This window comes from Bombus affinis, chromosome 10 (assembly GCF_024516045.1).
Source record: "Bombus affinis isolate iyBomAffi1 chromosome 10, iyBomAffi1.2, whole genome shotgun sequence".
Lineage (NCBI taxonomy): Eukaryota > Metazoa > Arthropoda > Insecta > Hymenoptera > Apidae > Bombus > Bombus affinis.
The window spans coordinates 12,695,499-12,712,514 of record NC_066353.1 but is presented as its reverse complement, the minus strand read 5'-3'; the positions used below and the strand labels follow the sequence as shown (position 1 = coordinate 12,712,514).

General features: G+C 37.8%; 1 protein-coding gene across 7 annotated transcripts in view; it reads left to right on the top strand.

Moving 5' to 3' along the window:
- Positions 1 to 17,016, top strand: part of LOC126920910 (fasciclin-3) — a 344,245-nt gene that overhangs the window by 313,410 nt on the left and 13,819 nt on the right. For 4 of the 7 annotated variants that reach the window (XM_050731902.1, XM_050731901.1, XM_050731897.1 and 1 more), the window contains 7 exons: positions 9,250 to 9,576; positions 10,441 to 10,575; positions 10,667 to 10,855; positions 11,211 to 11,395; positions 12,844 to 12,985; positions 13,612 to 13,662; positions 14,961 to 15,074. In XM_050731902.1, coding sequence (XP_050587859.1) covers positions 9,390 to 9,576; positions 10,441 to 10,575; positions 10,667 to 10,855; positions 11,211 to 11,395; positions 12,844 to 12,985; positions 13,612 to 13,662; positions 14,961 to 15,074 — 1,003 coding nt within the window. In that variant the 5' untranslated portion in view covers positions 9,250 to 9,389. The remainder of the gene's footprint in view (positions 1 to 9,249; positions 9,577 to 10,440; positions 10,576 to 10,666; positions 10,856 to 11,210; positions 11,396 to 12,843; positions 12,986 to 13,611; positions 13,663 to 14,960; positions 15,075 to 17,016) is intronic. The other 3 variants (XM_050731900.1, XM_050731904.1, XM_050731898.1) reach the window with 2 other exon arrangements.

Below are 17,016 nucleotides of genomic sequence, written 5' to 3'. Positions count from 1 at the left end.
CGCACCATACAAAAATGCAATACGTTCGAGAGCAACTGCTCCATCGGTACAAGTAATGCATGGATTTCCCATGTGTCACGAGATTGCTCTATTTTCCCCGGGCTTGAATGATGTACCCTTTTCCTTGCTCGGTTGGTCTGGAAAAAGCTTTAGGGATTTGAAACATAGAGAACTACTCTGCCGTCGTACTCGATAGTCGTGTTTCTCCCTTCCATAAAGCGTCAACTTTTTTCGCTGGATCCTCTTTTTGCATATACTTGTCTGTCTATGCAATACTTTTCCATGCAGCTTATCAGCAAGGAAACGAGGCCAGCGATTTTTCCACTGGAATTAAGATCATTCTTATCGAGGAACGGCGGAGACGAACAGTCTTCGGGAAAGATCTTTAATCCCTTCGTTTGTCGATCTTCGACGATATCGTAATCGGCGAAAGGCAGGGAAGAAGAACGTTACTTTCTCTTGATAGGATATCACGATGAGTCACGAGAAACAAGGCACCTACATATCTCTATCACTTACTGTTTCACGAAGAAATTTATGAAGATTATGTCAGCCAGTTTGAATGGGCGTGCGTAACGACAGATTTAGAATGAAAAGATGATCTCGCAAAACGATTTAATAGTATTACTTTGTCCGAGCAAGTTTTATCACACAACAATAAATAAAGCAACTCGTTTATACGAGTGCAATAGGAGAAAATTTAATAAAAAGTTGAAAAACCAGGGAAAAATGTCAACTCTGAAAACCATCGTACAACGGTAGCTTGACAATTACGCACGAACAGTCGGAAACTATTTCATTATACCCGGTAGAAAGAAAAAGCAGTCGGACAAATTAAAGCGATATAAAAATTAGAAACGCGTAACTGCAGTGCGAAAATTATGGCCCTTTCTCGATGCCGGTCTTCACGTTGCAACGGATTGCCAGCAGTTAATATCCACGTCAGCGTATCCTTTAAATACATCCTTGCCCTGAATTTTAACATACGAGCCGCGTGCAGCGCCTGCACTTCGCTCTGATTACGACGAAAATCGAGTTTCGTCCTCTCGTCTGCAACTATGGGGTGAACCAGGCACAGGGAACAGGAACAGGAGCACGAAACACGGGATAGTGGGTAGCTTCGCATATTTTGTAGCGACACACCGAGAGCGAAATTAGCAATGTTAGAGAATATCATCTAATACGAGAAGTGCCGGCTGGGATTAGTTCCACCCCTTGCAGCTTGCACATAGTAGCTGGCCGCAGCGGTTTGCTCCGACACTGTCCTCGTGCATCCCTTTAATTCCGCTTTCCTTCATCCGTTTCTACTTTGTCCTATCTTCGCCTCGTACGGTTACTTTATTCCTTCCTCTTCTTTTTCCATGCTCTGTATTCCATTCCTCGGATCCGTCTTTCCATGCTTCTTGCTCTTCGTCGTTTTTTACCCCTTGCGCCAGACAATTAAGAAAATAACATTTTCGAAAAGAAATATCACGTTATATGTTTTTCTTCAGGAACGGGATACTCTTATTAAACGTACGATTCTCTTAATTTTTCTCCTTCCTCGTTTTCTTCTTCGCTGTAATTTTGCTTTAGTATTTATAATTAGAGCTCTTTATGCATATTCACGTTTTTATGAATGGAGCTAAAAAGATGGGACTTGGACACAGATTCCTTTCACACGTTAAATCTTATAACGAGTACTATACTTTGTAACATATCGCGCATTTTATGCATTCTTTCTTTTTTTAATTTTTCATAAATCTAAAGTCTGCTTGTAACCACCTGTGGATTTTCGTGCATGTTTTCGTACGCTAGAATTCATTAGAAATTACCAACCGAGACGACCAGAGAGATTAGGATTAGGTGTATGTCGTTCTATGAAAATCCACTTAAAGTAGACACAAATAGATCGATCTTCTTCTAACATCTAATTTTTCTTATTCTTATCTTCCTCGTTCCAGAAACCAACGTTGCCCTCGTGCTTCTACTTTTGTCCGAGTATGTTCGTCCAACTAGCTTCGTCATTTCCTATCGTGACCCACATTCAATGAGGCGAAAATACACAGTCAAGAAAATTGGAAATCAGTGGGAAATTGTGTACACGGGAAACGGGTGCAGCGCATCGTATTTCCATATAACCGAGATTATCTCACCGCGTTCTTTAAAATTTAAAAGTCGTGGTTCGCGATCGGATCACTGGCGCCGACGATATTCCCGAAGAGTCGTGTACCACGTCTTCTTCTAAAAAAAATTTACGCCACACCCAGAAAAGACGTAAGCGCAGATATGGCAATGATAAGAAAAAATAAATTTTTTAGTAGAATATAAATCTTCGTGGGTCCGTGTAAAACGTGCTCGCCGAAAACGAGGAAGATGTTCTACGTTAAAAAATATCGCGGTTAAACAATATTTACGACGTCGGGATTGGATGGTCTTATAAATTATTTCACCGAGGAAAATCATTTTTGCTACTTCTCTCAGGGAATTGTCCATTTTTTTAAAACTTTGGTTATTCATCGTTGCGCTTGTCGCCGTATTTTTCAATTAATTACTCGACCAGACGACTGAAAATTACTGGGTCAACGTGTGCACAATAAATTGCTAGTTTCAATTAAATCTATATTTAAATTATTCAATCGACTGTTTCATCGTATGGACTTTTATCAATCGTGTCATTACGTATCGTAATAATGTCAAATAAAATGTCTATAATTTATGATAAAACGATTACTTTTGTCCTTTTATTAATTTGATTTTTTCCCATCCCTATTCAGTATTCTCAGGAAGAAATTAGGTTCGTTCGTTCGAATCCTTGGCCAGATAATGACGCTATCTATCATTCGTGTCACTCGCAATTGTTCGCAGAAGTCCATGCTTACTTCTTATTAAAATACACTTTCCGGAATTCTTCTAAATTTCCACGTGTCTGGAGTTGAATTTTAATTCTTTCGCAAATTGCCAAGAATTATATTTTTACGACATATTTTCAGCGCTTTAAATTCCTTCGTATTTCATAGCTCGTTTTTATTTCTCTTACGTCTCATTTTGTTTCTGCTCGCGGTTACACGTGTTCCCAAATAGGTCTCACGATTCCCTGCTTTAACGCGACAAAAATAGACGGCAATAAGAATTCGGTATACAAAGAACGTGTTTGCCAGCCATTTTTTGGGAGGGTTGAAACAGTCATCGACACGCAAATTCAAACTGGCAGCGATTCATCCTGTCCACTTGTTCCCTCCGTTCTTTGTCCGCCACCAGCATTTTCTTCTCGACGAAAACTGCAGTTCGAAAGGAAGTATCTCGTGGGAACGAGCGAGCATGATTATTGGTGGATCGCTTTGTGTTTTTCCTTTCTTCGCGGTTCAACGTGTCTTGCTACGAGGGAACTTTAAACAGAAACGCGGCTCAACCTTGGGGGCATACTTCAGAATCGTTCGTGTCGCTTCGACAATGAAACTCTGTCGCGATTCTGCTAGACAGTCGGTATCTTGTTCTGTCATCGCTCTTTTCTCCTTTGTATGGATCGACATTGGTTTTTCGAAGAATTTGAATGTCGAAGTAGAAGAGAAAATTAATCGCAGAATGAGCGTCGAAAAATAGTAATTACGTTGGAATGTTAAAAAAGAATTTTCAAAAAGCTTTATACGATGAATTATAAATGCTTGGTGATGTTGAATATGATTGTCGTTTGTAATAATTTTCCGAATAAGACGAATATCCAAAGAAACAATAAAATACACAAATATATGATTAATACTTGCACTTAGGATACGTATAAGCGGCCAAGTAGAAGCAGACCGCAAATGGTCAGACGTCTGTTGCAGCTATCGTGAAAAGTCATTTCCGTCGATTTTCTAAGTTCCATATCACTTGGCTAAACAGATGTGTTTTGACACGAAATAATGACAATTCTAATGTAGAATTGCTTGAGTGTTGACAGGAAATCGATATCGAATAAACTTTCCTAAACGAGGCATCGCATAAGAAGCTGCAAAAAGATAAAGCAGGATTTCATTAAATTTAATTTATGAACGAGTACAGTGTCGATTCATTATGCGAGGCTGCAAAGTGCATCAGCCTCATAGGTGCACTGATGCACGCCACTGTCCACAAATCATCGCATCTGTTGCTGCGGTTTTCGGACCTCCGCGGCAAATGTAGGGGCACGGGACGGTGAAATGGAGGTGTTTCAAATTAGATCGCGACGTCAGCCGTATAACAAATTGATGGCCGGAAAATCAAATTGGATTTATGTGCTTACGATAGTCGAACGGTGTCCTAATCAAATGAGAACATCGAACGCGTTCGTTTACAGCGTGTGTTTTCGATCTAAAGAAGAATCAAGCAGGATAATCTCGTGAACTCGCGAGCTGTAAAAGAAATTACGTTACGATAAACCAATCCTCGAATCGTAACGAAATAAATCTTATTTTAATATCGTTACTTTGTTCCTTTGTTTAATCGATCGGTAGCATCGCGATATCGTGGCTTCAACGGTTTGAACGTATCGTTTCCGCTGATTGAAAGAGCTACTTTGCGAACTGTCTCTGTTTTAAGAAAGATTCTCACAAAGGAAAGCATAACGACTCTTAAGGATAGACTGAAAGAGCCTCGAGTGGCTCGACAATTTCTTTTGAAATCGCCTACTACTTTCCTTCTTCTTCTTTTACTTTCTTTTTACGTCGGAGAGTACATCTCGACGAAGAATACAGGAATATAGGAGAGATAATAAACGATAAGAATTAATTTTACCTGTAAGATTGACACCGTGGAATCAAGAGAAAAAAGAAAAATGATGAAAGATGCTCGGAGGGGAAAAAATTAAAGAAATAAAGGTGATTAAAAATGTTCGTTTTTAAGGTACACATCAAGTTACTGATGGAACAATGGACGTTGAAAGGAGTTTCTTTCTCTTAAGGAAATCGCTTAGCGAGTTCTTTCACTGGACAAAATAAAAGCTCCTTCTTGTTCGTCACAGTAAAAAGATTATAATCATGAATGAATAGAGACGGGATTTAATTAAGTGGTGCAAATAAATCAAAGCAGAGAAACAAAGTCGTTTCTGCAGTACCGCGTTTCTATACCTTTTTCAACCCCCCGGGGAGGAAGTTCCATGATGATTTTTCATCGGTTGCGAGAATGCCTCTGTTTTAAGCCCTACCGTATGTAATTTATCGTATTAATGTGTTTTACACGCTATATGTTAATCGCGACGTAGCTTTTCTTACATGGACGTGAGTTACGTTTATGTACGAGAGAACGCTTATATGCAAAACCCCGGCGTAATCTTCAAAGGATACTGCAAACGCGAACGTAAACGTTATTTACGAAACACTAACCATAGAACATTTTTGTATTATGCATGCATGGTATACTATACGAAACTTGTGAAAATTCCATTAGCATTGTAACGAGGCACTACTATTCGCGATTACATCGATAAAATCCGAAAATATCCACTTTGTCTCACGACAAATCTTTTTCCTTGTTACACTCTGATTTATTGCTCGGTTGCCTGTAATAACTCAATCAAAAAGAAGAATTGCGATCTTGTTCGATGAGCAACCCTCGTTTCCCTTCTTTGTCTCGCAATTAACGCGTCAGAGGAGGCACGATGACTCGATCAACTAATAATACAAATTAGACCTACGCATTGCCAGTTACATTTGCTACATAAGAAAATTCTAAACATCTAATTCGTTGCCATTGACATACGAATTGACTAGATGGCAATGCGTTGAGGAAGAAACGAGGTCGAATTTCGTTCGAGGGATCATAAGCTGCATCAATCTGGCGAGTTAGGAACACGGGCTGTCTCACATCGAGCCGAACGTGGCCGATCTCGTGCACGATGCCATTATGATAATGCGACCGAAGAAATATGATAAACCGGGCGTGGCGCGAATAACGATTATCATATTTCATCTCGCCTTGACGCATCGAATAATAAATACCCACGAATTGTATCAGCCGTTCTTCTTACAGGCATCTTTCGTCATCCCTTGTCGCGCGCGGGACTTTGTTTTGCCGACAAATCAGATGCTCGTTAGTTTTTCTTTATGCAACGATATACCAACCGTGGTATAATTTTCAAGGCGATAAAGTAACGGAAGATTGTGTTTTTACATACTTAACTTTAGACAGAAAAGTGCTTGGCAGGAATATTAGAAAATACTTTAATTAAATAGCTGACAATTTGCATTCATATTTCTTTTAAGAACAGCGTTCGAATGACAGTAAATTTTGTAAATCATAGTAAACAGACAGTTTCTCAAGAAGAGAAGTAATAAAAGAACTTACAAAATAATTGTTAAGAGGATAGGATAAATTTTCTTCATTATAACGAAGAATATAAAATTTAGATCTGTCTCTATACAATAAATTCACAAGGCAACGGTGCTACCGCCCGATTCGTGATTCAATTATAGCAACAAACTGCGTTACACTGTGAAACGTTCGCGCGGATAATGAACCAATTTTCTCTAAAATTTTATTTGTTGCAGAACAGTCGCTCGTAAGCCTGTTTCTCGTTTTTCACTGCCGCGTTGCTCGCGACCATCGCGCAGAAGAACACGCGTGACTGCTTATAACGAACTAAGCCGAAAACCGAGGGAAATCCGGTTTTCTTTTAATGTGCAACCGCTTTTACACACTGTACTGTCGAGAACATAATACAGCTTACGTTTAAACAAGTATGAACAATGACCAGTTGAAAAAGGAACATAGAAACAGAAACTGAAAGCCCGCCTTTTAATCCACCCATTATTGGATTACTTTTTCTCCCAATTTCAAACATACTACGAGAATTCTACTTCGATTTAATTATATCAAATGCTATCGAAACGAAAAACTTTAACTACAATATATTACTCAAGGTAAACGATGCACACACTTCTACTCAGAATTATTACTTTCAGGCATATTTCTACTGCGTGTTCGATACTCTACAATAAACGGTCTCCTAATTCTCAATTAGCCGTCATCCACACAAATTCTTATTCCTATAGACAGCCCCGTTGCAAGCATTATATGTACACAGAAAGTTGAAATGCTCAATGATACTCAGGTGGATTATTAAACGTGTTGATTTATTAAACAGACGAGTGATAAAATTGTGATAGTTGATTATATTAAAATCACTGTAAATACAAGCACAAAGATATTGTCTGTCGTAATCGTCCCTCGCTATTCGACTGTATGACTCGTTATACAATGATTCGTTATACTGATTGTCCTAGAGAGACGTTCGTCTATTTGTATCGACCGGTGGTACTATAAAAAGTTCCAATGTAACTCCAGTTGACGATTACAAATAATATTTTGTCCTGAGTTCGTTTACCTTTGAACCTAGCAAACGAAAACAACGTTGACACTCCAAGTCACAATAATATGAGTCTCTCCCGATTCGTATCTTTCATTGACTCATTTTCCGCTACAATACTTTGAATGGATCCATAACGCGTCTTATAACGCAAACTGTAACTCTAACGCCAGTTTGACAATGCAATTACTAATGGAACGTGGCAGTTACACGTTCTCGCTTTCCTAGTAAGCATTGCTGTCTCTTTCTCTCGTCCATTTCCTAGACATTGGAGCTGGCTCAGGTACAGCTCGATACTTTCGAAGCTTTTTGCGCCGAAACTTTTGTTCATTTGCGATACAAGCGGACTGTAGGTAGTTCTCGTTATCCATTACATACCAGTACAATTACGGAAAGTTTCAGAAAAGCGATGGGGATGGGGTGCGCTGGTTCGAAAGGAAATTCCTTCGAAGCTCGCCCGTCTTTTTTTCCGCGCTGTTTTAGATGAACGATCGCGCTGCAAGTTCCAGCCACGTTGTGGCGAGCAAATAGGGAAAACCGATTGGAAAAGAGGTAGCCGTGCAAAATGGGAAACGTAATCTCGCGTCGTTTTGTTACTCGATAAAACGATACAACGATACACAGATATTTGTATCTACGTCTGTCGCTCGAAAGAATCTGAAATCTTATTTATGTTCCGTAGAATGTAATACCGTTATTATCTTCGAAGAATATGAAACGATCGAAAGTGTTATTTATAGAAGTATAAGAAAGTAGGAAACGCTTCCGTCAGTTTATTATAAAAGTGTACAGAACGATGGCGGAAGATTAAGAATTTGAAATAAGAAGCCGTAGAAGTGGAATTAAGGTATAAAAAGTCTAATATAAAAGGGGCTTTTAGGAATTAAGATTAAAGAAATCAATTTCACAAAGTTGGAAAGCAGGACGAGCGAAGTCATAAAAGAAGTACAGAGAATATAAAAAGTATGAAATCGTATAAAATGTTTTCATACAGTGCAAGTTTCATTCTTCGAAATGAAACGTCTTATATGAGTTTTACGATTTTCTTTACCAAGAGTCGAAAGCACGAGTCGACGCAAGTATAAAAGCACAGCCGAAAAACCATGGTCACGCCTCTCCGCGAGCGTAGTGACGATTATTATACCGTGCAACGAATCGACTGGAAATTAAAATTAACGTCGTGGGATGACGTGCAATTTCAAGGTGACGCTGATATTAAATCTTCGTCGCCCACGTAGTCGATGAAGGCAGGCTTTTATTGCATGTCTTCTTGATTATTATAAGTTACGAGCCATTGAAAGCGGACACGTATCCATAAATTTAACACCTCCCTTAACTCTTCTCGCAAGAACTCCATTCGCATATAAATAGCACGATATCGTCCACTAGAAACGACTACACTTATTGTCACTTCCTCGCTAAAACACTGTATCTTCGTTACTTCGCCGATTATATGCACCGCGAATCTCTGCGCGTTTCAATGAAATTATAACGAATGTTCTAGAAAGCGAGTGCCACAAACGCGGAGGATTCACAGTACCCGGCAAGAAGTAACGTGTAACGCGGAGATTAAGAAAAATTATGGAGCTTCAACCCTGTTCCTTCGCGCGATAATTCAATTGCTTGGCAGGTTGCAAAAAAATTAACTGCCGGGAGAAAAATTCAGCCAGACTTTGAAATAACGTCTGATGAAACTAACGGAATTTTAATCTCTTTAAATTCATCATGTTTCACATACGCGTTTTTATATAACAGGTATACTACGCTGTGCATTTTCGCCATATAATATAATATATTCATAACGTCTACTGTCTGTGAAAACCATCAGGGTTGCAATTCTTTTAAATTCGTCCCGTTTCGTGCGCAAATTTTCACCTGATATAATATAGCGTACCTTTGAAATTATTTTCATCAGGGAATCTAATTATTCTTCCTCTTGGTTCCAGCATCGAAACCGAACCTGGTCGTGGACATCGAGCCAAAACATCAGACTGCCGTGCGACTGGGCGAAAGTTTGCAAATTTTGTGCAGAGTGGGTAGACCACTACGGGTCTGCCGTGTCGAAATACCTGGCGAAGAAGGTGGAATGGTGTTATCCAAGGGACAACCGTCTGAAGATGGTATCGAGTATTACGGAGAAGGCACGGAGGCCGGCCAATGCGGCGTTCACATTGCCAAGATCAAGGAAAGTCACGATGGAATTTTCAAGTGCACCCTGACAACCACCGAACGTCGAGCGGAAGCACAGGCATCTACGAGAATTATCGTAGCTAGTATGTATTATTATTTTCTATCCATTTCACTCTTCAAGGTCTGATTTTAATTTGACAACTCGTGTTAAGATTAATAATAAGACTAGAAGTACCAATTTCCTTCTTCTCGTATCTTTCTTAGGCTATGGTTACAGTTGATACGAGTCCTGACGAACCAAACATCCGAAGAACGTTAGAGCTTCTCTCCAAGAATCTATACGTCTGATCGTTCTGACATATTCGTCAATTAGTTCATCAGAAAGATGCAGTTACTCTTATGATAGCCTTATACGTTGAAAAGAATCACTAAAGAATTCGTTTTAACACAAGAATTACGGATGGCAGTTAAAAACAGCAGTGTATGTCACGTGCATTAGATGCTAATCCTTAATTGCAAAGGAGTCGAAGCATAATTAAAAGAGCGTCCGTAATTAATCGACGTGGTTTTTACGCGTAGCCTCGAAATTAATGAGAAAATCGTTGTAAAACTTCGCGACGTTAGTTGTCTGAGAAAAGTATTCCCCCGTACAGGGAAAAATATTACAGTGTGGAATATACGTGTGCGGGAATTCGAGAGCTAATTAATCTTCGTTAAGAGAATTGCTTACGCGACGGGTTTGAAGAAGGAGGGGATGGTAGCGCGAAAGGAAATTACTATTTTCAGATAAAGTCGATAAAGATAAATGACGAAAACGGGTCATGATGGAGACTTGGAGATGTTTCGAGCGAATTTAAATAAAGATCTGCAAGTTTTCTCCTGTTTGAACGGTGGAAAATTAACGAGCATCGACGTAGCCGGGCAATATTAACGCTTGACTTTCAATAGAAAATTCAACGTCGTTCTTGCATCCAAGGAATAATTAATGCTTGCAACTGAATTTTCAGAACCGCCGCACAATCCAGAGCTTCACGCTAGTCCTGGATCCGATGGAAGAAATATATATAGAAAAGGAGAAAAATTGGAAGTGAGTTGCAGCGCACCAGCCGGACGACCAGCAGCCAATGTTTCTTTGTTCCTTGGTAATTAGTCGGCGAAATAGAGGGATTTTTAATTAACTTTTTGTCAGAGGTTATACCGTACTCAGTTCTGTGTCCTTTTTATGATAACTAGACGACGAACCTATCGGCAACGAAGAAAGACCTACAATTTACGACTCGAACCTGGACGATAACTCACTGGCCGTGCAAAATGCATCGCGTAGCTTGGATTGGACGGACAATGGAAAAATCCTTCGATGCGTTGCCAGCCACATTGCACTCGACCGGCCTAAGGAAACTACTATGCAACTGCAAGTTTTCTGTAAGCGATCGATTCTTCGAACGATATACGAAATTGCAAATCTTAACACGTAATGTAAAAAGAAACTCCTTCTTTGCTAATAAAAGTACAAACACTTTTTAAACGTAAGAAACTTAACAAAAAGGAAAGAATAAAAATTCTAATTGAAGATATTAAATAAATTCAAATTACTCAACGGTAAGCTTGATAGCGATTTGTTTCTATTTTTACAAATTAAAAATCTTTCATGGCTATATGGAGATGTCCGAAATATTTAATTTTCAGCACGGAATTTCTATCGGTGACGTGAATTACGACGGAATATTCAAATCTGTGGAAGATGTGGAACAATTAAAAATAGAAATTTTCTTTTTAGATCCTCCTCAACCGCAACCAACCATCGAGCGTTTTGGATACGTAGTTGGACACCAGGGTATCGTGAACGTGACCGTTTACGCAAACCCTAGGCCACATTTCAAATGGCGAGTGAACAATGAAATGATCACCGAGGGTAACCCAGACGAAAGCAATCGACTCGAAACCTCGACCGCTGTGGATTTGGTAAATTAACGAAATTTCTTATATCTTCTATTAAATTAATATCTGTATATATATCTTCTTCTTATTATTATGAAACATTATATACTTAAAAAATGTAATATCGAACATACAACAAGATAGAAAATACGATATTGTAATTATTGCAACAGACGTTTAAAAAATCGAGGAATCACATTATTCTAAATAACGAATACTATCGAAAGTCAGAGATACGTATAAATCAATACGAAACATCAAGCATTAATTCAAGATTAGAAACGTATCGAAAGAAATCCGTACGAAACCATCTTAACAGATTTTCCACGTGAATGAGCTTCTATTATCAGATAAATAAATATTCTTCCACTTGGAAAGTCTGATAGACTTTGCTAGTAAAAGGTCCGCGTCGATTGTGTTCTCTCAATTCGCTCGGTCGAACGAACACAGCATGAAAATTCTAGCTATAAATGTAGAATATTTTTTCGAACGTTCCTTGAAATACTTGAATAGTAATGCATATTGAATTCTACGAAGCAAAAGGTAAAGCTATACATAGAAATGAAGTATGTAAAGATTAATTCGTAAAAAGAGATACGAATCGAATTATCAGCGAAGAAAATGATGGAATAGATACTGAAGCTAGTAGAATTTGAGTTGCCAAGGGAGCTTTCTCGTGAAAAAACAACGAAAGAGTAAATTGAGGAACGAACGAGAAATGGAGGAGAATACGAGTGAAGGTAATGGAACAAAGATTCCGCATTCCAGAGCATCGATTTTCACGGTGCACTTAGCGCTTTTTATACATTTGCGTGACTCGCAAAGTTTCTCGCTAATCAAACAGCTTTAATGAAATTCCGGCCGATTCGGATGCTAGAATTCGTGCAGTGAAATCGCCCGAAATAATTCAACTATCGATATCAAAAACTGTCTCATTTCGTATAAAAGAGGCAACAGGAAAAAAAAAGTAAAACTGTTGAATTATTCGTCTCGTTCGAAGAAAGGTAGATTAAACTTATTTTTTGTGTTCGTTGTTGAAATAATTAAATGCAGAAGGCTTGGGAATTTTATAGATAAATTACCATTAAGGAAATTTTTTCGGGAATTCCACATCTAGTGAGAAGTTTAGCATAATAATACAGCTTACGAAATTAAACATTCAGCAATGAATTCATAATATGAATATGATCAAATTAAAATTCATCGAAATACGCGTAATATCAGTTGGTGGAATTCATTCGGACCATAGAATGTCGGAGATTGAAATTACAGCGTCGTTTAAATGCAAAAGCGATCCTGGCCTCTGCTAGTTAGATAAACGAATTCGAAAACATTTCAAAAGTAAAAATGAAAATATCGATATCTTTATATTTAATTTTATGACGGTAAACATTAATCACCTTTAGGATTAGAGAACGTTTGGTTGGTAAGAGATCGAATAATTAAGTGACCAAAGAATTTGTTTTTTACAGGGAAGAGGAGCGTGGAGTGTGATCCTGACGATCGACAGCGTGCAAAAATCCGACACGGAGAAGGACTATATCCTGGAAGCCCGTAACGACGAAGGAGCTTACGAATATCGTATCATTTTGTCGACAGCCACAGAACCCGCAGGTAAAAACCTGGGAAACGCTCAGAATTCAATTATCGTGAAAAACAATCACCTAATCTCACTGTGCACCAAAGTAGCGTGCAAATCACGACGAACTTTTATCTGCGTCAAAGTGAAAAACGGAAACATAAAAGACGAAGAGAGACAAAAATGTCAAGCATTAATCGTGTAATCGTAATATTAAAATAGATTTTTAAAAATAGCAGTCACGCAAGCGTAAAACAAGCAAAATTCACGATCAACGATATTAAAGGGAGAAAAAATATTAAATAGCAACAGAATTAATTTTCATTCGTATCGTCGGGTGAATATTGATTATTCGACATCGCTATAGAGAAAGATGATAAAACTGATTTGAAATTCGTCGGTAGCTGTCGATCATGCTGTTAGTTTCCACATTTCGTGTTTGTCACCATCATTTCATCCGATCAAGCATACTCACCATCTGTCTACCGATTCATGTCATATTCGTTGTCACTTTCACGCGCTAGTCAACAGCCGTCATTACGTTTTCGATTACACCGAATATGTACAAATTAGAATATTTTTGCGTGTCTTTTCTCTATTGTGTCCGTATGCGCTATGTGTTTCTAACCATATCGATCCTTCACCGCATGCTTCCACGCAGGGCCGTTCGGTCACTTCTATGGTAAGCTCTCCGAACACATGCACGCACTAGGTAATGTCATTCTTTCAAATTATTATACGTAGTAAGTAGTCGATGTAGCTCCGTACGCGTGAAGTTCCATGAAAATGGTAGATTACGATACGTTTTATAACTGATAAACTATGCCCAAAGCCGAAACATTTATCGCGATATTTTTACTACTACGCTACGTCGGTTCACGATATTTTTTATTTTGTCAAATTTATTTTATCGGTCTATGTATATTTTCGAATGAAGGGAATTCAATGAAAAATTAGAAGAAAAAGAAATGCTAAAGGACAACATCGATATTTTTCGAAGCGGTAGAATCGAAACGATCTTCTATTTTCATTAATCTACCAAACGTTGTTTGTCTCCAAGTAATATTTCTCTGTTTGTTTAAAGATCGTGCAAAAACTGTAGCTGTAACATCTTATTCTTTTTTCATTATTCTTTTTTTTTTTTTTTTTTTTTGTTATCGCGATTTTTCAAACCGTGTCATCAATTCGTGCAAAAGTCACACGATAGATACACAGAGGGATCACGTAAATGGAACTCCGCGCTACGGGATACGGTTATATATACAACGTTACGTTTGTTATTGATACCACTGCAAACATGAATGGCAAATCTGTATTTTTCAAATAAACGTGACTAAATTTTTGTGCGATCGCCTTTACATGAATCAACGCTTTTTTGTCGATATCGAACACAGATTTCGCGTCACCGACCTCTCTTGCACATTTCTGCATTAGAATTATAAGTTTCATAGACATTAAATGTACCAAAGGCTTCAGAGTGCTTGTTGACTCTTGTTACATTACGTATATATGTATATTTTTACGTATATATATATTTTTTATCCGACACGAACATATTTACGCTCTGCTTTGTACATTCATTATCGATGAAACGCATTTTTTAACATGAGTATATACAAGACACAATGACACTTTGATTTTTATTCTAACAGATATTCAAGTTCGATCGACTGTGTCTTGGAAATGTTAAAGCTTCGTTAAGCTGGCTTTTCTTGATTTTTCAACGATAGAGGTGCATTCGTATTCAATTACTGGCGCATGATTTCTAATTCAATATTTTCTAATTCAATTTTCGATATTTTTAATATTTTTATATACGTGTGTCCTCTGCATTTGATCTTATTCATATTCGAACTCAAAACTTTGCAGATTACAATCGCGATGAAAATATTAAAGTCGCGGAAATGTATCTCAAGCGAAATAGTCGATAATAAGATTAGTTTAATTTGTTTGTATGGATAAAAAGAAGTTGTACAACAAACGTCATTTTGACTTTCTACAAAATTTCAGGCGTCGATTTAGATGCCGGTTCTATCATCGGCATCGTCGTTGGAACCCTGGTGCTACTTCTCATCGTTTTCATACTAATTTTTGCCCGTGCGACCGGACGCTGGTGCTTCGCAGGTGAGTATCCATTTTTTCAATAATTCACACGAACTACTTCGTTCGTACCGCGCGATTCCCCATCCCTTTTGGCGATTTTTCGTGTACTTTTGTCACTTCGATTTGACACGGATAATAACAAATATAATAAACGATGAATGAAAAGCAAATAAACGAGCGATGCATAGACTCGAAGGAAGATAAAAGTTAATTGGCTAAAGTCAGCCACTCGCGATCGAGTTACAAATAACGCAATAAAATAAAATCGACCTTATATTATTTTTGTATCGATGGATAGGATAATACCGATATTTTTTATCAGCAGCGACTGTGTTATTTATATACTACATCAATTTCTTTTTTCAGCTGTCCTCTATATATCTAATTTTTCTTATTTGTGTTCCATCTCCTTTATCAGAATAATAGACATTTACGTAATATTAGATTGTAAAGGAATTTAGTTGCTGAAATTGTCTGTTAGACAACTCGTACAAAATGATTTACGAAACTCTAGATAAATTGAGAGAAGCTTTCTTAATAAACAAACTGTAATAATTCCAATGAAATCATGAGCGGTTGTACGTGTGTAGGAAGCAAACGACCTTCGCTAGCTGTACTCCATCGTAAAACTATACATGTTTCTTAATTTATATCTCTATATTTGTATGTATACAAATGTCTTGTGTGTTGTGCCGCTACCGATAGGACAGCATGCAAGTCGGGCCAAGTAAAGAATAAGGAGAAACAGCAACAATTACCTTGCGATTCCGTACTCTAGGCATGACACTGTCCAGGGGTAAGTCACCTCAGGCAGCAAAACACCCCTTTTTTTAAAAGTATTGCTCGTTCCTCGTTCATCATCAGCTCGTCTACTCGCCACTTTTCTCATATCCGTGTCAGACCATTTTTAATCAACTCTCCTGACACATTCACATTGTCGTCGTTACCTGGTCTCGAATTATCGTGGAAATACTCGGTTCCTGCAACAGATTCCGACACGTGCCGTGAATTAATGGAAAGCGATGTTACGAGATGATTTGCCTTGGATAAATGCGTGAAACGAAAGTTAACATGTGATTAGGTAATTGATTGATGTTAAATTTAATACAAATTTTGAGTATTTAGTAATTCAGAAATCTAGAAATCAAACGATTATGTCACGCTAGAAATCGTTAAGGCTATCTCATTAGGAGCTATTAGGATAAAAATGAAAGTATGTAACTTCAAAATGCGTTTAAAGCAAATACGAACGAACTTCAACGGCGATTTGATTTTTACAATTTTGTCGATTCCCATTTATTTTTAAATTCTGCTCGAACCAGTGTCACAGTGTACTAGAAAAGCAAAAAAAAAGAAGGGTTAAACTTCCGATAGTATGTAGAAGAGAATAAACAGAGTTAAAGTTCGATTATTCATGCCAGAAATCTGGCGTATAATCGATACTCGCGTGACAAATGAACAAATCAGACTTTCATTGTTCGGAATGATCCATTTATCGATTTGTGAGTCGACAAACACAATTCTGGCAAAGATAATTTTGCTTAAAAGTTACTATATTCCCAATCGATCGTTAAACATGATTTGATTGAAAAGATTTTAATATAAATCGGATTTTTATACTTTTTTGAAGTAGCAACACAATACCTCTGATTCTAAAGAATCTAAAGATTAGAACAGATCTGAATACGATTGTTCATTAAAAATTTCAAACGTTAATGAAAGCAATAAGAAGAACCTGAAACTACACAGAATTATGAATATCATCGAGTCGATCTCATTAAATCATAAACATACATATTTCTGTCATTCGTGCATGCACATCGTGCTTACGACTTTCACAGCATGTACTACTAATACGATGCCTAATTTATGCTCCGTTCATTATTATTCGCGCAGTGTTTTTCAAATTCTTCCCCTTCCGACCTACCAAAGAACAAAAATAATAAATTCTTTTCGAGACATG